The sequence below is a fragment of the Camelus bactrianus genome, chromosome 6, assembly GCF_048773025.1.
Source record: "Camelus bactrianus isolate YW-2024 breed Bactrian camel chromosome 6, ASM4877302v1, whole genome shotgun sequence".
Classification (NCBI taxonomy): Eukaryota; Metazoa; Chordata; class Mammalia; order Artiodactyla; family Camelidae; genus Camelus; species Camelus bactrianus.
This window is the reverse complement of record NC_133544.1, coordinates 80,018,924-80,046,645: the sequence shown is the minus strand read 5'-3', so window position 1 is coordinate 80,046,645 and position 27,722 is coordinate 80,018,924. Positions and strand designations below refer to the sequence as shown.

At 35.9% G+C, this 27,722-nt stretch overlaps 1 protein-coding gene across 5 annotated transcripts in view; it reads right to left on the bottom strand.

Annotated features, from left to right (window-relative positions):
* AP4E1 (adaptor related protein complex 4 subunit epsilon 1) overlaps window positions 1-27,722 on the bottom strand; it is a 139,645-nt gene that overhangs the window by 70,061 nt on the left and 41,862 nt on the right. For 3 of the 5 annotated variants that reach the window (XM_074366107.1, XM_074366108.1, XM_074366109.1), the window contains exons 17-22: window positions 25,600-25,858; window positions 21,991-22,545; window positions 20,711-20,901; window positions 19,036-19,193; window positions 17,831-17,973; window positions 14,545-14,666 (exon numbers count right to left, since the gene is read on the bottom strand). In XM_074366107.1, the coding sequence (XP_074222208.1) occupies window positions 14,607-14,666; window positions 17,831-17,973; window positions 19,036-19,193; window positions 20,711-20,901; window positions 21,991-22,545; window positions 25,600-25,858 (1,366 nt within the window). In that variant the 3' untranslated portion in view covers window positions 14,545-14,606. Of the gene's footprint in view, window positions 1-14,544; window positions 14,667-14,893; window positions 17,974-19,035; window positions 19,194-20,710; window positions 20,902-21,990; window positions 22,546-25,599; window positions 25,859-27,722 lie in introns of those variants that run through there. The other 2 variants (XM_045524377.2, XM_010965310.3) reach the window with 1 other exon arrangement.

Sequence of the window (27,722 nt, the reverse complement as noted above, 5' to 3'; positions counted from 1 at the left end):
TATCTGAAAATCATCTGAGAAGGGTCTTATGTCCATAATATATAAAGAACTCATAACCAAACAATAAGACAAGAAATAACCTAATTTTAAAACAGGCGAAAGGTTAATAGTCATTTCTCCAGAAAAGCTGTGATGTTAAGCACATGAAGATGCTCAAGATCATTAGAATTAGGGAAATGCAAATCAAAATCACAAGGAGATGTCAATTCACCCACTAGGAGAGATATAATAAAAATAATAGACAATAACAAGTGTTGATGAGGTTGTGGAGAAATGTGAGCTGCCATACATTGCTGTTGGGAATGTAAAATGCTGCAGCCACTATGGGAAACCATGTGGCAGTTCCTGAGAAAGTTCAACATAGAGTTACCATATAACTCAGCAATTATACTCCTGGATGTATACCCAGTAGACCAGAAAACATGCATTCATGCAAAAACTTATACACAAATGTTCATAATAGCCAAAAAGTGGAAACAATCCAAATGTCCACCAACTGGAGAGGATAAACAAAACGTACTATATCCATACAATGGAATACTATCTGGCCATAAAAAATAATGAATTATCGTTAAATGCTACAACATGGATGAACGTTTTGCTAAGTGAAAGTAGCCAGACGCAAAAGGCCACATGTGGTGTGATTCCATTTTTATAATATGTACAGGATAGGCAAATTCACAGAGATAAAATAACATTAGTAGTTGCTACAGGCTGGGGAGAAGGGGACATTGGTACTAACTGTTAATAGGCACAGGTTTTCCTTCTGGGTTGACAAAAATTAGATAGTGGTAATGATTATACAACATAGTTAATACACTAAAAAAACACTGAACTGTACATTTTTAAATGATGGATTTTACACTATGTAAATTATGTATCAATAAAAATGCTAAAATTTAACAAATATATATGGCCTTCAGAGAGTGATATCAAGAATTTCAAACGTATTAACTACAAAATGCAACTTTGAAGAAAATTATGAGCAATTTTGAGAAAAAAATTAATAAGATATATATTTCAATGCATTCTTCAGAAAAACATCTGTGACATGTTCTGGAACAGAAATGGCTATGAAATGGAAATATGTTCCAAGAAAAATAATTCTGCTTACATTATTTTTTAAATGATTGGCTAATCAATTTAAGACATTAACTTTTGCTTTGATGTACACAGATTTGTGTTATTTTTTTCCCCAAAATTTGTTGGAAATAGCTTTTTATTAATCTATGAATATAATAAAACCAATTTCTTCATCAATGAATATTTCAAAAATTATATAATTTAAATTATATTTAAAGCTCTTATTCACTTTCAAAAGTGTCTTAGTTTCCACCATAAATTATACAGTCCTGCTTAGAAAGAAATAATCTGGAGTAATAGGTAATGGTTCCTCTGTACCTGAGGAACCAGGAGACTGCACACTCTTAGTGAGGAGAAGGTCTCCTCCGAACACCTTGTGCAGTTCATGAAGTTACCCGTTTCCCTACCCGCACTACACTCTGTCATGTGGATAGTTCCCCCAAACTGAGAACTCCCTAAGGGCAAGGACCCGTTCTCATTCCCCAAGATCTAGCACATGACTGACCTATAAAAGGTGCTTAAACGATGAAAGGAAAGAAATAAGGGAAGAAGGAAGGGAAGGAGGGAAGACTACACCCACTTTCTCTATTCCTGCAGCCCCAATCCTCTGGGGGTCGTGAACTCCTCTAGTCTCTTGTGTGGGGTCTAGGAAGAACCATGAGACACCTGGCGTGACAACTGGCTCTTGCCCCCTCTCCTCTCTAGGCTCCTGGGACTGGCAGCAGCACCCCTCTCCTCAGCCTGACAGTAAAGCCTCACGTCCAGTCTCAGACAGACCCCCTTGCCCCAGATAGAGACGTGCATCCCTGACCTCCAATGCAGCCCTAGGCTTGCTCCCAGCACTCTGGACATGAGCTGTGGTCTGATGATTCTATATTATGCCCTGTTAAGAGCAGTCAGGGCACACTGGCTGAGAAATTTAATATTCAGAGCATCTCAAGTTGATGTGGCTGAAATAATTACTTCATTAAATAATTATATATGTACCTGTGTGTGTATGTATCTGTGGATGTATGCTGGAGTAATCTGCTTCTCTCTCAATTTTGGTGATAACTGTTCTAATACAAAACAAGACCAAAAAAATACCAGTGAATAATCAATCGTCAACAATTAGTTTGTTAAAAATAGTCTTCCTCTGGCTTCACAATTACCTGCTTCAATTAAATAAAATAATCACAGCATTATATAATCTCCTGACCCAACTGCCAAACTGAGCTAAAATAAAAAGAAATCATTGTAATTTCTCAATTTCCTTTAGACTAGCTGGACTTCCGTCACTCAGAATGGCTTCAAATCTGGAAGTAACCAAGAAAAGAAAAAGCAAAATATGTCTCTCCCCAGTAGAAAAAGAAGAACCCTCCCGGTGACAGGCTTGTCAATCTACACACAGAAGTTATGGCACCCTCTCATTGGCAGAACTCCCAAAGGGCCAGCTGTTCCTCACCAAAGGCAAGAGGTGTGGAAGAGAAAAAGGAAAAAGGAAATAAGAAAACAGACAGAGGATATTCAAGGACGATCATGAAGTCCCAGTCTAAGTTCTAACTCTGCTTCTAGATATCCGTGTGACCTTAGGCAAGTCACTTAAGCTCTCTGAGCCTCAGTTTCCTCATCAATAAAATACGAAAATAGTATCTGTCTTCAGGGGTTTGGGGAAATAAAGCCCATAATCGTATTTGGAACAAGCTTCTGATGTAGTGGCACTTAATAAATGTTTCCCTGCTGTTGTGATGACAAATCACTTCTCCTTGGAGGCCTTTTGGATTTAATTAGGGGTAGAGAGTCATTATAGATAGTAGATAAATTATATAGAGAGGTAAGGCTGAGAGGTGCTTGCAGAATACAAATTGGGAACCGCCTAATGTGAGGGAGGTTGATATCTTAAACCAGCTATGTACTCTTTAAGACAGAGGACAAATGAGTTTCATTTTTAGTGTCAATTCAGGCTAACTAGTAGTGGGTGCCTGACGTGCTATGGTAGAAGGAATTCTGAAGCTGAGTCCTGAATCCAGCGGCAGGAGGGATGTAATAGACTGAGACGTCTGCCCTGGCATCAGAAGAGGAAGTGGTAGCATGTACCATTCCTGATCTTCTGTGTACAAAGGACAAATCTGCAATGACTCTGGTAGCCATCTTGACAAGAGAAACTCAGACAAGTAATAGCATTTCTTAAACCAAGAGATATTTTTGTTGAGAATCACTCAATTGAAAAAAAACAAAAAAACCTAACAAAAATGCCAGCACCGGTAAGATCTATGGTATTACAGGGACAACTCTTCAGGGATATCCTACTTTACTGACTTATGCCTTTGAAACTGGAAAAGAGGCTGGGAAGGGATACTCTGTTGGACAGCCCAGGAGCTAGCAAACATTTTCAACATTTTTAAGTTTCATGTCCTTGGAAGGAAACTTTAAGAAACAATCACTCTCTCCCTCACCCCCCCAAAAAACTTACCATTCATGTTGAAAAACCACAGCATTCTCCCACAAAGAATATTCCCAAATACCACTGCCAATACTGGGGAGAGTTCAGCTCAGACTGGCCTACCAAGGAGTTTTTAGCCTGGAGCTGCTCCAGCAAAGGCCTCTGCTTGTGCCCTCCTGGCCTGTCTGGCTTGCTGACCCAAGTCTTCAGAGGCTTCATTCTGATGGGAAGATTTAAGAAGTTCTCTTCTACTTCACTCTGCCTTCTTAATCAACACTTAGCTGCCACAATATGGGGCTCTTCCTTTTGATGCTAAGTGCACTGCCTAATTGTAGGTTTATGATCTTGAATAACCCAGCCAAACCTAAAACATACAGAGGAGGGTTCTTTGTCTGCAGAGTGACACATGCCTCTTCCTTCCAAATGCTATGCTGAAATTGATCAAGTGCCTTAGGAATTCCAAATAGGGCAGGAATGTGTCCTTCATAAAATCAAAAACTGGTTAGGGCACTACCTTTTGGCCAAGAGTAACAAGGGTTTGATTTTACCCTTCTGCCTTAAACAACCAGGAAACTAGAGAAATTACATGAAATCATGATTTTTTTCAGACATCGAAAAACAACCAGCACAAGACTCTAATTTCCCTGAGAGAAGGGAAACAAAAGCAAGGCAAGCCCTGTGACTGTCCCACCCTACTACCTAGAAGCAGTTTCCAAAGCACAGGATAGGGAGGAAAAATTCTAAGAGCTCCAGGGAGGCCAGGATGGCTAGATTTGGGGATGAAAAAGTTCACGTTTCCACCAGCCAGAGTGCCCTCATGATACAGAGGTAGAATCCTCAGAAGACTGTTGCCTCAGGGGGGATAAATTAACCCTTAAGACTGCTCTGGACCTTAAAGGCAGGTCTTGAAAAGATCAGTCTGGTTCCAAGTAACTTAACCATGCACCAGAACAAACTCCAACACTACGTAAAAGAATACAGTAAAATTCAGCACCAGCAAGCTTTAATTCACAATGTCTGGCACCTAGTAAAACAATTACCAGGCATGCAAAAATGCAGAAAAGTATGACCAATTACAGGACAAAATACAATCAGTAGAAACAGACACAGGCCCCATGTGTAACTGTTTGCACTCTGGACTCTGAAACAAACACAGAAATGAGAGAGATGCCGGAATTATCCAAAAAAAGACATTACAACAGCTATTAAAAATATATACTTCGCCTTAGCTCTTAATTCTCTTCCTTTGGTTTGTTTTAAATCTCTTCACCTATGCCTATCTTTCTAACTGATCCTTTACTTCTATTCATCTAGAATGAGTACAGCTACTGTTTTATTGCATTTTACCTCTTCCAACTGCAGAGAAAAGCCACTGAAGTCACACTTAATTTGAATTCAAAAATACAAGTGAACAAGGTCATAAACCTTGATAAAATTTAGTTTCCACTTTGGAAAAAGGGAGAAATAAATATCTATCTCAAACATTGCTGGAAGGCTGAAAAGAAAAAGAAGTATTTCTTACTAGAGTGTTTCTTATGTAGTTTTCACTTTGGCATGGATTTATGTGACACTTATTATTTACAATGAGGGAATGCAGGTTCAAGTAGACTGATTATAGTTGTGGAGTTAGGATAAAGCCTAGATCTTTGATCTAATTTCTTTGCTATTATATCACCATGATGATATATCTCAAGTGATAACATTTTTTGGCAAAATTGACTTACAGAAATATTTGAATGTACAGAAAACCCCACAAAAATCCTATTTGCCCTAAATCCATGTGTTCAGAGACTATATATAAAACACTTTGATACATATATTCTTGGAAAATCCTTTGTATACTTTAAAAAAATACAGCTCTATGAAATAAAATTAAAATATTCCATATTTTAAGAAAGCAGAAGAAAACGTGAACAGAAAGAATATGAAGATACAAAAAAGGCCCAAATGAAACCGCTAGAGATGAATACTACATATGAAATTGAAAACCACATTAATTCCAGTTTAGAAAAGGTAAGTTAGAAACGGGAAGGAGACAAAGGCAAGGATGAATAGATAACAAACTCTTCCAGAAGTTGAGGAAAATTCTTTCTTTTAAGAAGACATAATTTCAGAATTGCCATTAAAGTTTAAGGATAATGGATTTAATATTAGGATTAGCAGCAAGGAAGGAACAGAATAACCGCTGATTGTTTTTTCTAGATTTGATCGTTGTAGGTCTGTAAATTGAGATCTTGGCTGAACATTAGTTCCAAGGCAGCACTGTCCAATAGAAATATAATGCAGTTATATCTGTAAGTTTAAATTTTCTAGTAACCAAATTAAAAATAAAAAGAAATTGCTGAAATCAATTTTAATAATGTATTTTCATCTAACATATTCAAAATATTTTAATTTCAATATTGTTAATATAAAATTTTAATATTTTACATCTTTGGTACTAAATCTTTAAAATCCAATGTTTATTTTATACTCAGAATACATCTCAGCTCTGACTAGTCACGTTGCAAGGGCTCAGTTACCACGTGTGGGTAGTGGCTAACATACTGGACAACACTAGTCTAAGCAGCTGCATCAGTCAGAGTAATGCTTGCTAGGTGTCATAACCCCCAAATCCCCGTGGCTTAACCACAACCCAAGACTTATTTTCAATTCAGCTTACAGTCAAAGGAGGTTGATAGGGAAAAGAACTCTGCCTCGTTCAGGGACTCAAGGTGTCTTTTAGCCAGTGGGTCTGCTGTCTCTTTTCTGGAGACTTTCGCTGGATTCTCTTTATCCACCCACCTAATGAGCAGGGAGTCAGGCCATGCCACAGAAGGAGCAGCAGCTATCGGCACACTCCCCTCATGGCAAGTCACTGTCATCCAAGAGCCCAACCAAACACATGCGCATTTAAGACCTCTGCTCATACTAGGTTTGCTAACATCCCACTGGCCATACCAACAAGAATGGAAGGAGAAAAGGAATGAGATGTGCTGGACAAAGAACTATCGTAACCTGTGGATGGTTCAACTTGAAAAGTCTTTGGAAAAGAGAGAAGTCAAAGCTGAGCAACTGATGGGTTTCCTGCTCCACAGATAGTGGTAGTGATGCTGCTTCCATATTCTCCAAGGAAGACATAGCATAGATGAATAATAAACAAAAATACAGCATGAAAACATCCATCATTATAGAAAACGGCTCAAACTTCATTACTGGAGGTCTCTTAATGACCTGCAACTTTTAGAAAACATTTTTTAAACTGTAAAATAAAACACAGATACAAGAAAACATGCTATACAAATGGATAACTTAATAAATTATTAATAAGGCGGAATCTGTTGTAATACAACACATGTTAAGAAATAGTACTTTGCCAACCACACAAGAAGCCCCTCAGTGTACCCAATTCCAATCACAATTTCCCCTGCCCCACAGTAACACTGCCCTGCACTTGTTACAATCACTTCCTTGCATTTCTTTCAGTTTTAATACTCAACTGTGCATCCCTAGACACTATAATGTTGTCTTGCCCATTTTTAAGAAACTTGGTATGTCTCTTTTAATCTGAAGACTTCATTCCATCTTTCTTTTCCTTATTTGCTGAAAGGCCTCTAGGGTTTTCCACAGTCTGGATTTTGCTGACTGCAAACTTGTGATGCAGTTTAACTTACTGCTCTCTCCTCTATATTTTGAGTTGCAAGCTGACAAGCAGATCCAGGGACTTAAATAAACTCAGATTATTCTATCACTTTGGTTAAGACCATAGGTGATCTGTATTCTTTCAGCAGGAGACACAAAACATCTGGTTGCCTTTCTTTGTGGTATTAGCAATCACTGGTGTTCAATACCCAGATCCATTAATTCACTGAAGATTGCAAAGGGTAGATATTCTAATTCTGTCATTTGTTTTTTCATTTATTAGCAGGAATAGTTTATTAAGAGATGCTTCTCTTCATCTACTATTTGGTTACTCAATGGTTTAATCTCTTTATTTGCTAGTTTTCAAGACAATGAATTCATTCCCTGCAATCCTCCAATGGTAAGCATTACGGACTCAAGGACTTAAGCATATTTGGATTTCAATGCATACCTGTATTGAAGCTCAAATTATCTCATTTTTGGCCAGTGGGAGCCTTTTCACGTTAGCTACTGTGCCCTTTGTTATGACTTTAGTGGTTTTTGATAGATTTTTTGCTACCTGGTATAAAAGATATTTCAGGTTCATCTTGTAGAATTTCTGCCCCAGACTGGAATCAATCATTTCTCCAAGGAGCCTTAGTTTCTATCTTTTTTTAAAAATTATTTATTTTTTAAATTGAAGTATAGTCAGTTTACAATGTTGTGTCAATTTCTGGTGTACAGCATGTTTCAGTCATACATATACATACGTATACTCCTTTTCATATTCTTTTCCATTATAGGTTACTGCAAGATATGTAGTATAGCTCCCTATGCTATACCGCAGAAACTTGTTGTTTATATATAGTAATTAGAATCTGCAACTCTCGAACTCCCAATTTATCCCTTCCTACCTCCTTTCCCCACTGGTAACCGTAAGTTTGTTTTCTATGTCTGTGAGTCTGTTTCTGTTTTGTAAATAAATTCATGTCTTTTTTTTTTTTTTTTAGATTCCACTTATGAGTGATATCATATGGTATTTTTCTTTCTCTTTCTGGCTTACTTCACCTAGAATGATGATCAGGTCCATCCATGTTGCTGCAAATGGCATTATTTTATTCTTTTTTATGGATGGGTAATATTTCATTGTATAAATATACCACAACTTCTTTATCCAGTCATCTCTCAATGGACATTTAAGTTGTTCCCATGTCTTGGCTATTGTAAATAGTGCTATGAACATCGGGGTGCGTGTATCTTTTCAAGTTAGAGTTCCCTCCGGATATATGCCCATGAGTGGGATTGCTGGATCATAGGTTAAGTCTACTTTTAGTTTTTTGAGGAATCTCCATACTGTTTTCTATAATGGCTGCACCAGACTACATTCCCAACAACAGTGTAGGAGGGTTCCTTTTTCTCCATACCCTCTGCAGCATTTACTGTTTGTGAACCTTTTAAATGATGGCCATTCTGACTGGCGTGAGGTGATACCTCACTGTAGTTTTGATTTGTGTCTCTCTAATAATTAATGATACTGAGCATCTTTTCATGTGTTTTTTGGCCATTTGTATGTCTTTTTTGGAGAGATGTTTATTTAGATCTTCTGCTAATTTTTGGATTGGGTTTCTTTGGTTATTAAGTTGTATGAGCTGTTTATATATTCTGGAAATTAAGCCCTTTTAGTGGGAAAGTGTTACATTTCAGGACCATAATCTGGGCAGTAGGGGTGCCGTATGTGTGTGTGTGTGTATCCTCAACACAAAATGAGAACTACAGAATTTGCTCACCCTCTTCTGTATTATGTATGTATTTATCTTCCTCTACTCTGAGGATTCTGGTCTCAAGGATACAGATTATGATAAAATTAAAGTATCCCATAATTACACATTTGTTTTACCCTACATTGCTCAAAGAGTCTCAGCTAATACTACAACTACTGATATAATTACAAAAGTATTAAATTTTGCATGTTTTTTCTGTCCCCTCCTTTTTCAGTTGTACTATATCTGCAATGTCAGTGCACATAGCCATTACATACTGTACCTTCTCCCTTTTAATCCTCACTTACCTCTAGTTCTACAAACAACCAAATACTTAATGCTTACAACCAGTCCTTGTGAGTCTTATTCTCTGGTAAACTTCTCAGGAAGAGTTCATAGGAACACTATTCCTTGACTATTTACATGGTGATAGCAGTTTGTGCTCTTTATACTTGAGGATCAGTTTTACTGAGCGTAAAATCCTTGGTTCATATCTTCTTCTTGAATATCTAAAATACATTATCCTATTTTCTTCTGGTATAAAGTATGTGTCAGAAAGTCCGATAATAATCTAACTTCTCTTCCTTATGAGTCACTTGCTACTTTTTCTTAGATGGCCAAAGAATTTTTTCTGTTTTAAAAACAGTTTAGTAATCTTACTAGAATGTCTTGTCTTGGTGTTTGTTGGTTGAGTCTCAGGTACACAGTGTACTCCCTCCAGTTTCAAATCATTTTTTTAATTGTACTTTCCAGAATGTTCCCTTGAATTATGACATTTGGTATTTGTTTTGGCCCTGTGCTTTGGATTTCTTCTTCAGGAACTCCTATAATCCATATGTTGGACCTTTTTTTTGGCCTATCTTCAATATTTGGCACTTTGTCTTGAATATTTACTACTATTTCATTTACTTTTAAAATATCTCCATTTTCACCCTCTACTTCTTCAAAGGCATTATTTTTTGTGTTTATTCATGTTTGTTTCTTCTAGTTTAGTTTTCAGTTCTGAAATTTTTTGAAAATTTCTATTTCTTCCCTAAGTTCTGTCACTTAATTTCTGAGTTTATATAGCTCTAATTTATGTTGTTATTTCACATCTTAAATCATTTTCCTAATTTCATTTAGCTTGTTTTGAAACAGCAGATTAACGGTTTTGATCTATTTTGAGAGCATGTTATACTAGTGTGCTTTTCTGTAGGAATATTATTCCACTTCTTAATCTCAATAGCTCTCCCTGTCTCTTTCTCTCATAAGTTTATATGGAATTTGACTATGGTATTCTTCTGATGTTTATATTTCTATAAAATTATTTTCCTAAATACTTAGGAGGCATGGTTGAGAAGAGCTTTTTTAATTTCACAAAGCTCTCTTTTTTCCATTTTTTCTACAATGTTAAAAAATATAGCAACTCGCTTTGTGATGTTTTCTTGCTGTTCTAAATTTCCTCAATTTTAACTGGACTCTCTCCTTCCTTCAACCTTACTGCCTCCTCCTATTTTTTCACTTTTTTTCCTTAATGACATTAATCAACTGATACAAGAAACCGATAGATCATGACTACATGAACCACTATGTGTATTCTCTCATTTCATGGTAATCCTGTAAGGTAGGTATTATCATCATCATTATACAGATGAAAAACTGGAGCACAGAGTATTTAAGTAATCTGTCTAAAGGCACAAATTAGCAATTAGTGGAGCAAGGAATTAAAACCTGACAATCTGATTTCAATCTGCAAGTTACCTAATGATTTCTACAGTACTTTACCACTCAGACTTGATGAGTCCTCATCTCTCAAATTCTACCATGCTATCATTTTAAGAGCAAGACTGTTGCTTTTAGTGTGTATTGCTTTGAGGTTGGGTTATGAAATGCAGAATAAGCAGTCCGGGCAATACTAAAAGAGGGGAAGTTGGAGAGACAGCCAGGCTTAGAATCAATCATTGTTCAACTTAACTATCAGTAACTTAAAAAAACAAAGCTCTTCAAGAACCACCAGCTAGTGTCTCTCATTGGCACCATGAAGGGATTCCAGAGAAAATCTGGTGACCACAGGAAAGCAACTGGGTCCCAAATGGTCTTGTTTGACTCTTGGTGCTTTTCTTTATTTTTTTTTTTAAAGCTGAGTTACCACTTCCATGAGGTACTAGAGTAGACAAATTCACAGAAATAGAAAGCAACAGAAAGGGGGTTGCCAGGGGCTAGGAGGAGGGATGGGGAATTAGTGTTTAATAGGCACAGAATTGCAGTTTTGCAAGATGAAGAGTTCTGGAGATCTGTATGAAAACATAAACATGCTTAATACTACTGAATTGTACACTTAAAAGTGGTTAAGATGGTAAAGTTTTATTATGTATATTTTCCCACAATTAAAAAAAAGAGAGGAAAAAAAAATGAGTCTGACAACAGAGCCTATGTATCCTGCTCAATTTTCATAACTCACCAGTTTCTCCTCTGTATGTTGCCCTATTCTGCAAGGGAGCCATGACCAGTTGCTTTCAAGAATTCATACCCACTAGATTGCTTCAGATCTTACTGTGCCCTACACTTACTTCCTGTGAATTGTGCAAAATCCCTTCCAGTTTCAGATGCTAATCTCAAACTGATCTACTGTGCTTTCCAGACCCCTATTGGCTAGTCTGGAGTTGTCCTGTTCTCAGGTCTAGTATACAATTGCTTCCTTTTGCTTTCTCCTGCAGAGTTCCAAGTAATATGTATATATTTTGGCTGTGGTGACTTGTCCCGACCTGCTTGTATGTTGGGACTCATAGGGATAACTTGTCACTTAAGTTTTGTTGTAAAATTTTTATGTGGATTTTGGTTTTGCTATCTAGTTTCTCTGCCCATTTTTATGTGGAGATTTAGGAAAATTCAAACACGAAGTTGCTACTGCCATAGGACCTACAACTTTTTATATACTCACACAGGATTCCTCCCCTGTACCTACCAAATCTTCCCAAATAATGCCATTACCTACCACCCAAACACTCAATAACTAATTACTTTTAATCAATCTCCACCGCAGGAGGGAATGTGGAGAAAACACAACCAAAAACAATCCCACTGAGAGTGGGGTGAGGTAGCATCTAAAACAGTGGTTCTCAAACTTGGTTCCATGCTGTTAATTACCTGTGGAGTTTAAAAATTACTAAGGCCTGGATTCAACCCCTCAGAAATTCTGACTATGGCCTAGGCTAAGGGATTTTAAAAATGTTCCCTGGTCTAACAGACACCATGGTGACTACAGTTAATAATAGCATTTTCTGTATTTGTGTTCCACACACACACTCACAAAAGTAATTGTGAAGTGATGGATGTATTAATTAACTTGATTGTGGTAATCATTTCACAATGGATATTATATCATGCCACACAACTTGAAAAAAACCACATTGTATAACCTAAATATATACAATCTTTATCTGTCAATTGATGCGGGGTTTTTCCATACCACCAAGCAATTTTCCAGTTCTGGGCAGACAAATGCTGGCTGTCCTACAAATTAATTCTGACACCATCAACCTGGAGATAGCATCAAATCTTACAAGTTAAAGGTTCAGTCCCACTTCAGATGCCAGTGGCAAGTCCAGATTGTCACCTGTGCTTCTGACCCACTGATTATAATTGGAGGGTCCCATGACCCACTTCTCAGGTTTAATTAATTTGCCAGATTGGCTCACAGAATTCAGAAAAACCTTTACTTATGCTTACCAACTTATTATAAAGAACATTATAAAGGATACAGATGAAAAACCAGATGAAGAGGTGCATTGCTGAGGAACAGAAGGGTGCCAAGCACAGGAACATCTGTCTCTGTCAACTAGGGTCTGTCACCCTCTCAGAATGTGGATGCATTCACCAACACAAAAGTTCAGTAAATCCCTTTGTTGAAGAGTTTTTACAGTTTAATCTCTAGCCCTCAAACCCTCCCCTTCCCTGAGGTCAGTGGGTAGGGCTGAAAGTTCTAACTCTCTAACTACTTGGTCTCTCAGGGGATCAGCCCCTTTCTGAGGCTCTGTCGGGGCCTTACTCTAAAGTTACCTCATTAGCATTAACTCAAGTGTGCTCAAAAAGGCTCCTTATGAATAACAAAAGATACTCCTATCACTTCGGTAGGTGAAGATTGGTACAATATTTGGGTTCAAGTAATTTCACCTTTCCTTTAGCTCACAAAAACTCTTCTATTTAATCCCATCAACCATTAATCAGTCAACTAAGATGAAAACATTAAATTCCTATCCCTTGATACATATCATCGAGGACCAGCTTGTTCCAGTCACTGGTTTTGCCCTTACTGTCATTAAATTATGTGGTAGCAAATCAGACCAAATGCCTCTCCCTGAGAATATTTATGCCTTGTCTCTGTTCCTACTTGTCACGTAATTTAAGGGGTGGAGAATATGTGCAATTAAACAGTTTTCTAATTATTTTTCTCTCAATGAAATACAAATAATCTATAGGCCCTAGACTCTATCCACTTGGCACACGTCCTGCCAGACCCCATCAGGGAAAATCTTTCTGAGATCAGCCATTTACTCACACTGGCAATTTAATGTTTTAAGGAAGGAAAAGTACTCATCCACTTAGGAAAATAGTTTAAAACAACTCAAAGAAATTGATCCCATCCCTTGGAAGGAAGCCCACAATCTAGCTGCAACCACTGACAAGGATCCACTATTTTTTCAGCATTACAGGTGTTCCAGTAAACTCACGTGTTTGACATCATCTGTACTTGCCCACACCCAGGCCCATCTTCTCTATATTCAGTTCATAAGCATTAATTCCTCATGGTACTCTGGGACTCATTTTGGGGGGTCTCCTCTTATCTTAGACCCATGTACCTACCATAGTTTCCCATGTGATGCAAATGAAACATATTTCCTTTTACTCCTTTTCCTGTGCTTTATCCCAGAGGGCCTGTTTTTCACCACTTTCCTGAAGCTATTGGCTTTATTAATGTCAATATAGTTGTCTCTCTTATTATCATTATTTTCTACCTCCAGTGCCCCAAAGATACTAATTTAGCTGGTAAGTCTGCCTTATCATATTCATTAGCTCCCTGTCTTTAATTACACTGATCAATTGCCTACTGCTTTCTGTCCTAGAACAAGTCCTTCTAGACCAATAAGACTTTATGGACATCTGTCATATTACAGAAAAGTCCCCCTTCTCCAAGTCATAATTTCTATCTGTAATGACATTGCACTGGCAGAGAGACCTCTAAAATGGCATGGCAAGTTCTCATGGGACTTAGCCTTAGGTTGGTAAGGGTCTCATCAAGCAGTCATATTTCCTCTCCCCCACGTGGTACAAACTGGCACAACTATAAAAACCTAGCCATAAAAAGCTCATAGTCTTTCATTATGTATGCACATGAACAAGTAACTTTCATACAATCACTAACCCCGATCTATTTGGCCGAAGGCCACCCCTCCCTTCAAGAGCCTCCTTTTTAATTACTGCAGTGAGTGTGGTACATTAAACTTATTTTACCTTCAATGCCCCAAAGATGAGGCTTCAAATCTCAGAACTTCTTTCCTGCTATACATTATAGGCAACAAGAGGAATAAATCAAGTGAGATTTAACACCATTTCTGGCCTAGCTTTATGTTTTAGGATACATGATGCAGAGATGGCCAGGAGACTCAGAGTCTTTGGACACTAAATCTCCATCTGACTTACCATGTTTCTTGCATCTTGAGGAAAGGCAATATAGAAACAAAACACTGCTCTGAATGCTCTGGTCAGGCTAGGACGAAAGCAGGGGATATGACAGGCACCTGAGGATCGATCCATGCTCTAACCTGTCGGAAGCCCACAAAGTTTTCTCTGAACATCATACAGAAACAGCAGTATCTTGACTTTTAACTAATTAAACTAGATTCTTTGGGGCTGTAATGAGTAAATTACTCTTTTCATCCCATTCCAATTGCTTTTGCTCTTTTAAGCTAATGCTTATCAAATTACTGAATAGTATTACTCATTATTCAGCTATTTGGCTAATAAAGAATGTATAGACCAAAAAGCAGCATACATCACTTTGTATTTATTTTATGTTTAAGTGAATTTTTTCAAATTACAGAATTCAGCTCCAAAATAAGTTAATTAATGCCTAGTAAGTTGTTATTCACTTGTATTTTTCCATCCTAAAATTTTAACACAGCAAAACACCTTAAGACATGAAGATAGGTTCAATGCGCTTTCAGTGGCTCACAATCATAAGACAAAGACCACGTTTACCCATTAAAAAAAGACAAATAGCTCAATTATCTTTAAATATTAGTGACAGGAAGAAAAATAAAGGAAAAAATAAAATACTAAATTTTCACCATAACTGTTTTGGTAGATGACAGAATATTTTTTAAAATAATGCTTCTCTGCAGAGCATATACTGTGCTTGGCATGCTTGGCACATTAGCACTTGGTAACTGCTCAGCTTCCATTTGCAGTTTTGTCAGAAGGACCCTTACTCAGGGCCCACAGTCCCCTGAGACTAATCTGCCTGATCCTACAGGGACTATGCCAGTGGAAGTCTGATTGTTCTTCCTCCATCTGCTCTTAAGACTTTCGTGTCTTCCCTTTATTGTCCCTCTGATTCAAACTTGTTGCGACCTGCATTCTCAGCAAAGATGTCTTGCACAGAATTCACACAGCTGAGTATCCTCCTCCCACAGCTCTTATCCGAGATACTGTCCCTTTACTTGACTAAATGATGACTATAAAATAAAGAGATGATCTACCCACAAAAATCTTTCTTCTCATTTCATAGTCGTATCTTCCACAATGCAAAAAAGGTTGGTGATGCCTGATCTAGAACTCAGAACATTGAATTAGTTCAGGCAGAACATATACTGCTTTCAAGTTCTTTAAAATCTGCTCTTTCCTATTATTATTTGTTTTTAAAACTATTAAAAATATATAAATGTAAACATTCTACTAAACATTTCAATAGAAATTCTGTTACTCTACTTTTTAATTAGTGGGTTCAGAAAGAACAAAAGTGACACCATGTTTCCTTTGGCAGAAGCAAAATCATGCTCCCAGCCCTAACCTACCACGTTCCTACCATTACACAGCACTGTAGGCCACCCATGAACACCTGTGTTTCAAAGCACAGTAGCTCATTGTACTCTCTCTCAGTCAGCTGTCCATCTGCCTGCTGGACCCCTTACTTCCACTGTGCCACACCTGAACCAGCCTCAATGACCATGCAAATCACAGAAATAAGGACACAAAAAACTGAAGCATCTCTTTTACCACATGGCACATTCCTCTGCCAAGTGAGAGGGCACTTCCCATCTCTTTGTCAGAATAAAGAATCAGGTGGGGTGGGGGGTGGGGGTGCTACTGACAGAGGTAGGAATAAAGAGAAAGCTGATGAGTCTAGCCACCAGTGTCCACCACACCCCAGAGAAAGCACATTCCCTTCAGCATGACACTGCTGGGAGCTTCAGATCAATCTGAACTTCTATTCAAAAGGAGAAACCTATGCAGGAAATTTCTAGTCACTTTTCATTGCTCTTGTAGCAAGGTTTTACTGCATGTTTTTAAAAAGCATGAAATTAATAAGGTGTTATTTTTTTAAATGAATAACTTAAAAATAATTTTAAAAACATTGCTTTTATTTTTAGGGAAAAACATGCTAAACACAAATGACTGATGAAATCTATCAGCTTTGGGGAATCACCTTAGCATCTTTATCAGCTATGATTAAAGAGATAACCTAAAACGAGAATTCCACACCTGGATGATGAATAGTACCAATTAACCAGCGTATTAACTGCAATGACTTAAAATTATATTACCTGAATAGTCTCCATGGTGAAGTGTCAAAAAAAGTGAAATAATAAATATTTTCCACAGCACCATAAAGTTTTATAAAACACTATTTTAGTTTTTAACATTAATGTACAATCTCAAGATTCTGGTCTATCAATCATACTAAGCTTAACTTTTTACCGATAATAGTTCTAACAGAGGCCATGAAATGATATATTTTATTGAAGAACCTGTATGGTATACTTAGACAGTTACTCTTTTTTTGTATCAATTGAGTACTAGTGGATTCAAAGGCCAGGAAAGATGGTTTTGCCATTTATACTCCAATTACAAATTTTAATTTGCCAAAAAAAACCTAAGTGGTGACTAAGATACTTACCATAACTAAAAAGTCCTTTTATATCTGTTTACTTTAGTACTGTGTGCTCTTACAGGTTTTGTTTCTATATGATAATATTTTGTAAATGGCTCTGAGTTTTTAAAACAAGAATACAGTGGTTCACTTAGAATTCTAAAAATAAACACAAATGGAGAACAAATTTTGTAACCAAATTATCTGCAATTATTTGTAACAAGTTACAACAAAAACTATATCACAGATTGGATCCTCCCAATAACCAACATGCTCATGGCTCTCCTGAACTGTCAGTGTGTGCTGTGCCAATTTAGTTCAACACTGATCTAAACAAAACATAATTCAAAGTAATCACTTGCCTACCAGAGAATACACACTGCATTCCAAAGCCAAATATGAATTAGGTTTGGGATTATCAGTTCCATGTCTCCCCTCCATTAATGCAGAGAACTGAGACTTGGCTTTACTAAAAATCAGCTAGCACTACAGTAAATTTGCTATAAAATTATTTGTAACAAAATAAATATTTTCAGTCCCTCTATACTAAGTGATATAGAAATCATTAGCAGTTTGTAACATTAGCTTAGGTCACTTTTTGGGGACCCAAACATACTGTACAATCCTGAGTAGAAGGTTAGGGAGATAGCTTCTTGGGGATCTTTCTTGATCAGGAACCATAAAGAAAATACATAAAACCACAACTTGTAATAATCCCCATTTTCATTAGAAGTACCGTGAGTTCTTTTTACTTTGGTAAATAAGTTTATCTATGTAAACCATTTATTTTGATGGAGTAAAACATAAGCAGAGCTTCTGCTAGGATCCCTCCATCACCTTTTGACACTGATAAAGTAAATAGTCAGGAAGAGTAGAGCAGGAGGATCTGAACCACAGGGCTAGTATGTCACCGTGAACTCGGAAATGCAGCAAGCAGGGGATGGTTGGGAGAAGCTGACAAGCCAATAGCCCTTCATTGCCTACAACAAAACAGAGTTAAAAGTTCTTTAATACAAAAGGACTTCAATAGACATTTCTCCAAAGAAGATCTACAACTGGCCAATAAGCACATGAAAAAGATATTCAACATCACTGATCGTTAATACAAGTCAAATACAAGAAATACAAGTCAAAACCACAAAGAGATACTCCTTCACACCCATTAGGATGGCAATTATTAAAATAAATAAATAAGTGTTGGTGAAGATGTGAAGGAACGGGAACCCTGTGCATTACTAGCAGAAATATGAATAATGTGGTTGCTGTGGAAAACAGTATCACAGTTTTTCAAAAATTGAATACAGAATTACCATATGATTCAGCAATTCTACTGGGAATATAATCAAAAGAAAGAAAGCAGGGACTCATATATTTGTACACCCATGTTCGAAGCAGCATTTCCATAATAGCCAAAAGCTGGGAGCAACCCAAGTATACAACAGCAGATAAATGGGTAAACAAAATGTTCATACAATGGAACAGTATTCGGGCTTAAAAAGGAAGGACATTTTGGCATATGCTATAACATGGATGAACCTTAAAGACATTATAAGTGAAATAAGCCAATCACAAAGGACAAATATTGTATGATTCCACCTAGATGAGGTACCTAGAGTAGTCAGATTCTATAGAGACAGAAAATAGAATGGTGGTTGTTAGGGGCTGTATACAGAGGGGCAATGGGGAGCTAGTGTTTAATGGGTACAGAGTATTAGTTAGGGAAGAGGAAAAAGTTCTGGGGATGATACTGGTGATGGTTGCACAAGATGAATGTACTTAATGCCACAAACCTGTGCACTTAAAAATGCTTAAAATGGTAAATTTTGTTATGTATACTTTACCATACACAAAAATTCTTTAATAAATTTTACCATACATAAAAATTCTTTAATAAATTCTTAAATAACAGTCATCTGAAAGATACTCATAACAGGAAATACAGCTCTAAGAAACCTGATACTTGTTAAGAGCTGATCTGTGTTCTGACTATGTGAAAGCCCCTATAAATACAAGATTCATTGCCTTTTCAGAGCTCTACGAACCTATAATGTCAACAACATGAAGTCTTAGTTCCTGCTGCAGGGTCTTCAGGGTAGAAGGCAGAGCAGCTTGAGATTCTGACATTTTTAAATTTTGCTTCACATCATTTGCGAAGGATAACCAGAGTTTGCCAAAGTCTTCAGTTGAGATTTTTAATGGTCTGAAAATAATTTTTTAAATTAGATTTATGTCCAAAAGAATGAAATAATTCTAAGCAAACAAATAGATTTCAAATGACTCATGGAAATAAAAAAGCCATTACAATTCTGGATCCCACAAAAGTTGTTTTTACACCAAATGTGATTAGAATGCTTACCATCTTCCTCCAATCTTAAAGAAAATACTGAAAGCAAAGATGTTATTAAAGAACAAAAGTCTTTTCAATAAATTATCCTTTTTTCTGATATTATTAGTCATTTCAGTAAGACTTTTACCAAGTAATTCATGAATCATTCAAATATAAAACTTTTCTTTCATGTATCCTTTAGACTTGGGGAAAATGAGATACTCTATCAAAGTTATATACAAGAGTATGAATACAAAGACCCAGCACCTTAAGCAAAATGGACCAGGAAAAAGGATTTTAACAAATATATTTTTTAAATGGTTCAAGAGACTAAAGATCAAATAGTAGTGGGTATCTCCGGTGGAATTATAGGAAACTTTTCTATTCTACTTAAATTTTTCTAGAAGCATTTCAATTTGTATAAGTACGTACTGATTTTATAATTAAGAAAATTTTTTTTCAGGTACAGAGGATTTTACTAATACATACAGAAGAACTGTTTGGGTCACATATACTGTGCTTCTTCATGTTACTAATGATCACCATGGGACATACCTTTATAGTCATAGACTAAGCTTTCTGAAGGCTGGATTCTGTCTTTTCAGCACCATGGACATAATTAAATACTCTATGACTAACTGATAAACATGTTCTTGCTAAAAGACTTTAAAGAATGGGCAAACATTATGGTAGTGTAACACAAGTAAACATGTGAAGCTTTAAAAAAAATTTATAGATATTCATGGGTATTCTGCATCCTTGGTTCAGAGAGGACTCATTTTAAAAATGTTTGAATACAGTAGTACAATATATTCATAATACTAAAGGAGAGTAGAGGAATTAAAAGGCTGGTTTCAATTATTTGGGTAACACTACATAGCGTCTAGTGTTACTAAATATACTAAACAGTTACTGTATGTCCAATAAAAGTTCAATAACTTTGTTGAATAGTTTTCTTGAAGATCTCTAAGGCTTAATTAATGAACAGATTTTATGAAAGAATTGATCAAGTGAAATAAAAATGAGAGAAACTTTAAAAAGCTTTAAAAAAAATCTTTGAGATTTCAGTTTAAACATTACTTTAATATTACTTTCCCTCAGAAGTTTTCCAAGATCAATAACCAACCTGAATCTAAATCAGGTCTCATATTATAATCATTGATTATACATTTACCTTTTCTTTACAGCACAATTCACAATTATATATGCATTTATATGACTGTTTGATGACTCCTCCCTAGACTGAACACTCCCTAATGGTAGGGACTGTGTCTGGTTTTGAGTTGTTATAGTCCCAAGCATCTAGCATGGTGCTCTGTCCTGAGAAAAGGGCTAATAAGTATTTCCTGAATGAATGGATAACTTGAATTAACATTCCAGAAAATATTTACCTAATGAAATCTAACAGTGATAAATTTACTGAAAATTCCAGCTGAACAGAATGTGTATCCATCATTTGATAACTTATAAAACCAGAAAGATTCCCTTCTGTAAAAGGTTTTTCCATCTGCACACTATATTGAAAGTTTTGGGTACTTTCTGCTTCTATTACAGGCAAGCAGCATTCAAGTTGCTCAGTGATCTGTAAATAAAAATAATATAAGTATTGAAGCAGGGATCAATACATACTATCATATGAATACCAATTTTCTATTTAATTGAAGTGGTAAAACAGCATACTATTGTGAGATGTTAATAATGAACCACATTATGAAGATAACTGACAATTTCACTTGAGAAAAATTCACAAATACAGATAATCAAGAAATAATAGAACATAGGACAAAATTATGTAGTAAATGGCACTACAATGTAAACATCTATATAATTTAACAACAAAAAAAATCCATTAAATTCTAGTCTTATGGTTCTCAACACTAGCTAGCAACAGATTTTTAAAAAAAGGAAGAGTTTTTTTTAAATTCAGGTGTCTTCCCTTCTCATTCTCCACCCTTACTCAAGCTCTGGTAGTAAAGCTCAGGCAACTGAATTTGGGTTTGTTTTGTGTTTTTAAGTTCCACGGGTGGTTCTAATGCACATCTGGAGGCACGAATTTCTGCCCAGGTCAGGCCCAGGTAATATCCCACTCAATACATTCTAGCTCATAGGAAAAGCTGGGTCAGTTTTGTGGAATACTGATTACTGGTTAAATCTCATTATAACTCCACCAAGGACATTCACACAACAATGCAATTAGCATATTTCCAGATATCACAATGGCAGTATCTTGGAGCTAGGGAAGAAACAGAATTGATGCCTGAGCAGTCAGTAAAGTACATAGGCTCACATTATTAATATCTTCATTTTAAATGTGAGGAAACTGAGGTACAAAGTATTTATAAAACTTGACCATGTAACACAGCTAATGAGCTGCAGAAGCAAGATTCAAAGTCAAGAGTCTACATTCTTAACTACTGTGCTCCATTGAAGCTCACTTTATATTTAAGGGCTTCCCCAAAACAATCTTTACTATGTTTTGTTGTCTCTTTTGAATAATACATCCCTACTTAAAATAATTTTAAAAACTCTCACACCTTTTACTTTTTTTTGCTAAAGAAGAAAGAAAAGATGTGGGAGAAATTTATAAGCAACCAGAACAGACAACAGTAGAAACACTAATAAGAATTGCTGTTCATTTAAGGCAGAAATAATGAACCACTCATTGTCTTACCTTGAAATATTCTACAGGAGCAATTTCTAAGTTAGCATTTTTCAGTTCCAAACCACTCTTATTCGAAAGTGACCAGACCATCAACAAACAATCATCTTTCCAAATTTTGTAGGAAGACACTGATATGGTTTCATTATTACAGACTTCTGTAGGATCTGAATGCATGTGTTCAGTGGTTTCTTCCAACAAAGAAGAAGTTAAAGAGATTTCACTGGCAACCGAGGCTGCAGTGGATTGAGGAGGGTGAAAAACTTCCATGTTATCAGCAAACAAAGAGGGTGCAGACAGTCTGCAATTTGAGAGTTTCTCAACCAAGGGCAGTTCTGAGAGTGACTCAGAATCCAAAAGTTCTGAATTAAGAGAAATTTTCTTTAATTCTTTATCTCCTCTATCCTGAAAATTATCCAAATAATAATCTTCTTCATAAGCCATATTTGATGAAGAACTAAAGGAAGAACATGTCATATTATGAGTACTGGTTGTTTCCCCACTTTTCGTTTCCTTGACTTTTGATTTTCTTCTGAACTTGTGAGAGACAGTATCTACTTTTCCTAGCTGCAAAAATAAAGTATAATATAAAAAGAAATCATTCAAAGTCATGAGTTTTAAACATTTTCTGTAATTTCAAATGAGCAATTTACTAACTTGCTAAGGTTCTATCTATAAAGCATAGATTAACAAAGAATCAGAGATGAATAAAATGTTAAGTCCTAAAATTCTGACAGTTACATAACTTTGAACTATTAGCTAAAACATTTCTCACTAAAAACACATAAAACCAGAAAAAGAAATAAGGTCAAAAAGTTGATCATGAACAAGTCTAAAAACTTGTTAGACTTCAGAATACCAGAATATAGTACACAAAATGAGTGAGAAAGCTAGCCATTTCTTGAGTTTCCAGATGTCCTAAAGAAGCTAAGATACTCTCAAATATAGGTATGGCTCAAACTTTGGTTCAGTAATCTATAATAATCATGTTTTCACAACCTGTGAGTCAATAAACAGAGAATAAAAACTGATTTTACTTCAAGAATCAACTGGTAGTGGCCAACTAGAAGACACAGCAGGAAAGAATTCTGTAAGTGACTAGTGATGTTTGCTACTGACTCAGGAAGTGGAAACAGTTTATTTGTCATCCTTAAGCTAAACTTCTCAAGGAAATATCTGCAAATCTATGTAAGAAGAGTAATGGCCCAAGTGCCCCCTTGCCTCATAGTTCTCTCTGGAATCTATGCAGCAGACTGGCACTACTTTAAGTCCATCCTTCTGCGGCCTTTCACACTGTGTGGCCACCCCTCACATGATTCTAGTTAACTAGGATTCTAGTTTCCTTTTCATACCCTCTCATCCCCTCAAGTTCCAACATCTCTTCCAACTCTCAGAGATAAGTCTATCTTCTACCTTTCAATTCAGAAGTCATCAAACAAGAACATTGTATTAACATAAAAATGAAACCAAGCTGGGGAGGGTAGGGGGAATGGAGGACTTCCATTTCCAGTAGAGGGGCTGCTGGATACTGTTCCTCAGGTCGTTGATGCCCTGGGGTTTTTTGTTTGTTTTTTGTTTTATCTTTTCTTTCTGTGTTTCAGTTTGGATAATTTCTATTACTTTGTCTTCAAGTGTAATGATCTTTTCTTCTGTACTGTCTAATCGGCTGTTACAAGCAACACAAGTCAGAAGACAATGGAGTGACATCTTTGTTAAATTAAAGAAAAGAAACAGTCTACCTCAAATTCATGACTGATAGAAAATATTTTTTAAAATGAAGGTGAAATAAAAAGCAAAGATGGGAAAAAACATTGACCCTTACAGTGAACTATGTAAAAACAATTAATTCAAAGTGGAGCATAGACCTAAAAATAAAAGCTAGTTACAAGGAAATACTCAATACAGTCTTGATCTATGGAACTAAGGACTTTAAACATTAGAAAAATAAGAAGGGACTAGGATTGCTAGAGAAGAACAGCCATTCAAAAGGAGTTATGATACAGAGGGACTATAGCCAGTGCCAATCCTGCCTGCTTTGCCCTAGTGACAGAGGAAAAGTTAGGGTTGAGGGGTAAGAGGATACATGCTAATTTTACATAATTAATTGCTTCCCCTCCTTTCTACATGATGCCATCTGAGTTATAACACAGTTCCTGACAGAGTTCAGGGCCGCACAAAACAGGGAAATACACTCCTTTTTAAAAAAAAACAAAAACCTATTCTATTGATAGCTCAGGGGAAAAGAAAAGTGTTAAGGGGTAATCCAAAAAGGATTTAACCTAATTTAAATAGAAAAACATCCTAAATACATTTTTTATTTCAAGCCCACAAGAAAAAAGTCTGGTAATTAACTTGTCACTCTGAATGTTCTCCTGGGAAACTCCAACTGAAAGCTATGCACTTTGTACAAAAGGCAAGAAACTGTCAACACCAGCAATGAGGTACACAAATCAGGGCTCCATAAGCCTGGGTGCACTATGACCTTGAGGCACTCTGACCACTGAGAACTTGCCCTATCAGTGCCACATCATTCACTGGGACCCTCATCAGAGCCTGCTGGGACAGCTCAAAGACCCAAGATCAGTTACTTTGCTGCTAAACTGCAAATGCTGACTGAGACGTTACTTAAGGTATATTACTTAGTAACACTTTCAGGCTGAATTCATTTTTTCTTAGAAAGGAATATCAAGTCTGACAGAAATGGGGTCTGGAAAAGAAAGAGATACAGGCAAAAAGTGTAGCCTAGAGTCTATCCTAGTGTAGACAGACGGAAGGAAAATTTCACCAAGGAGAAGAAGGATGAAAGAACTGGCATGACTTAAAAGTGAAGAAAATGTAGCTCTCATCACAAGTTTTCACAAGGTAGGTTCACCTGCCCACCAAACAGAAAATTACACATGGAATTCTCAGATACTCAAAAATAGCACATGTCCTTCACTCCAATTTCTCATTCTTTTACTAAGACAATAATCTACCAGCATAAAAAGTTTTAGAAATCATCATCATCATAATGCCTGAATATAATTTTCATTTTTGTATAATTCCTTTCAATCTCAATACACTTTTATTTTCTTAAAAGTTATAAACAAGGTATAAGTAAAACTTCATATTCTGCTTTTTTGCTTAAAATGTATAAGTATTTTTCAATTTTACAATGCAGTATTTATCATCTTAATGATGAAAATATTTAGAGCTAATATGATTTATGTACCCACTCCCCTTGTTAGACATCTGATTCCTATTTTTCACTATTAAAAAGAACATTTTAAGAAGTATTTTTCCTATAGACATACCAATATTGTTGAACTACTATTACTGACAATATTTACATCAAGACCCTTTTCCATTGAGACCTGTCCTCTCTATCCATGGGGGTGAGAATACCTGTGGTCATGTTTGTAACTTAATTTGAACACTGATCCTTGCCCTTACTGACTAAAGGGAACAGCTAATTCAAGCCAAATAAACTAGATTTTTCTCTTTCTATATAAAAGGTATGTCACTGGTGACTCTGGAGGTGGGGAAGTCATTCCCACCATGTGTATAGATAACAGCCAAGAGCTTTTATAGAGCCAGTTTTTGTGTACAAAACAGGGGACACAGATTCTCATAACTACTTACCAAATTGACTGTACTTTCTGATCCTAGCCCAACAAATAATGATGATGCCAGCAGCTGCTTTTCTTTCTCCTCTTTAGATTGGGTAGGGACTTGAGACTGATCTTTTTTTGTCATAGTTTGATCTACATTTTCCATTATCATAGTTTCTTGAGGAACAGGTGGTGCTTCAGTTTCATCACCAGTTTTGCTTCCCTTCTTGGGAAGATAGCCCTCTTTCCCCCACAATTTCTTTATACCTTCCAGCTTTAAGCTATTTGTCCTAAGGAGATAGATAATGAAATCAAGTCAATTTAAATAATTGCTAAATAGTTACCTTCTTAAGGCATTTTTTCCTTAAAATTTACTAATTTGATCCATTGTTTAAAGGTAATTGAGGCATTTAAAAAAATACATCACTGCCATGATCTTTTAGAAACAGCTTTCAGAAAAATACCATATGATATCATTTACATGTAGAATCCAAAAAATGACACAAATGAACTTATTTACAAAAAAGAAGCAGAATCACAGACATAGAAAACAAATTTATGGTTACCAGGAGGTAAAGAACAGGGGGGAGGGATAAATTGGGAGTTCGAGACTTACAGACACTATTATATACAAAATAGATAAACAACAAGTTTCTACTGTATAGCACAGGGAACTCTATTCAATATCTTGTAGTAACCTATAATGAAAAAGAATATGAAAAGGAATATATGTATATACACGTATGATTGAAACATTATGCTGTACACCAGAAATTGACACAATACTGTAAACCTCAATAAAAAAATAGACAAAAAGTAAATAAAATAAAACAAAACTCTTGTGGGTAGCATTACCAGTTAAGAGAAAAAAAGGCTTCATTTCAAACTTGTATTATTTTTCTAAGTATGTTTTCTTTTAGGAAAGCAGCAAATACTGAAAAAGATGAAAGTACCCATTGCATTCATATTTTTAATAACTTACTTTGACTTAAAGAATTAATACTGGCACTGAGTTAATAAAGTATCACACTGTATTGAAAAAAAAAAAGAAATAGCTTTCATATTCTATATGCCACAAGTAAAACCTAGATCTCAAGAGTATTTCAGTTATAGCCAACCTCCCCCAATCCTTCAGCCAAAGTATTTAACGCAACAGAACTCTAGACTTAGTTAAAAATTTAGATCATTTAATTTTCATGTAACTGCTTGAATAAGTTGTCTAAAAATAGAACTACTGTAAATCAGTTCCTTTCACCCATTGACTCATCAAAAATATATTTAATTCTGATGGGTTAAAGATCAGAAATGACTCAAGATTCATAGCTCTAATCACTGAGTGATGGAATTAACCCTTTATATATTCACTGCATAAAATCCTATTAAGAGCAAAAAAAAAAAAATCATTCAAATGTACTATGTGTAAACTTACACTTAAGCCAAAAGGTTTCTTTAATGTAAGCACTAGCTACATTTTTTGACTATTATAAATGTACATTTATAAAAATGAAATAAGGTTTGATCTATAAAAGAAAATAGTAATACTTTGGAAAAAGCCTGAAGGTCACAAGTTATTTTACACCTGAGTTAAAGAAGTATAAAATAGTGACTGGAATTTGGACTCACCTACTGTTGTCCCAAAAGCTGTAAGTGTGAATGTGGAGTGACTAAGACAGTCCTAAGAGCAGGCTGAAACAGCCAAAGACTGCCTCTATTGTTTTCATATAACAACTATGTGTCCTTGACACTGGTTCATTTAAGCACCCCTATCAAGACTCAAAACTACATTTTTAAAATTTTTACAGCAAGAGAGACAAATCATGAAATGAATCTAAAAGAAAGACTCAGAAATATTTGTACTGATTATTATTCCATTTTAATTTGTCAGAATCATGATCAGTGTGATTTTCTTTAGTATGCCAGAAACAAAAATATGTCATTATACTTCATATTGAGTGAAGAACTAATGCTATTAAGCACTAATTGGCTAAAAGAAAATCTAATAATAAAGAACGCCCTACAAGAAATTAGTCCATTCCTCCTCAATCAATTTTACTGCTGAATGTTCCCCTAGAAATATCTTCATTTCTCCCTTTCTTTCAAGTACCAAAAGAGTTTTCAAAAAAGTTTTTAAAAAGAGAACAAAAACTGTAAGTT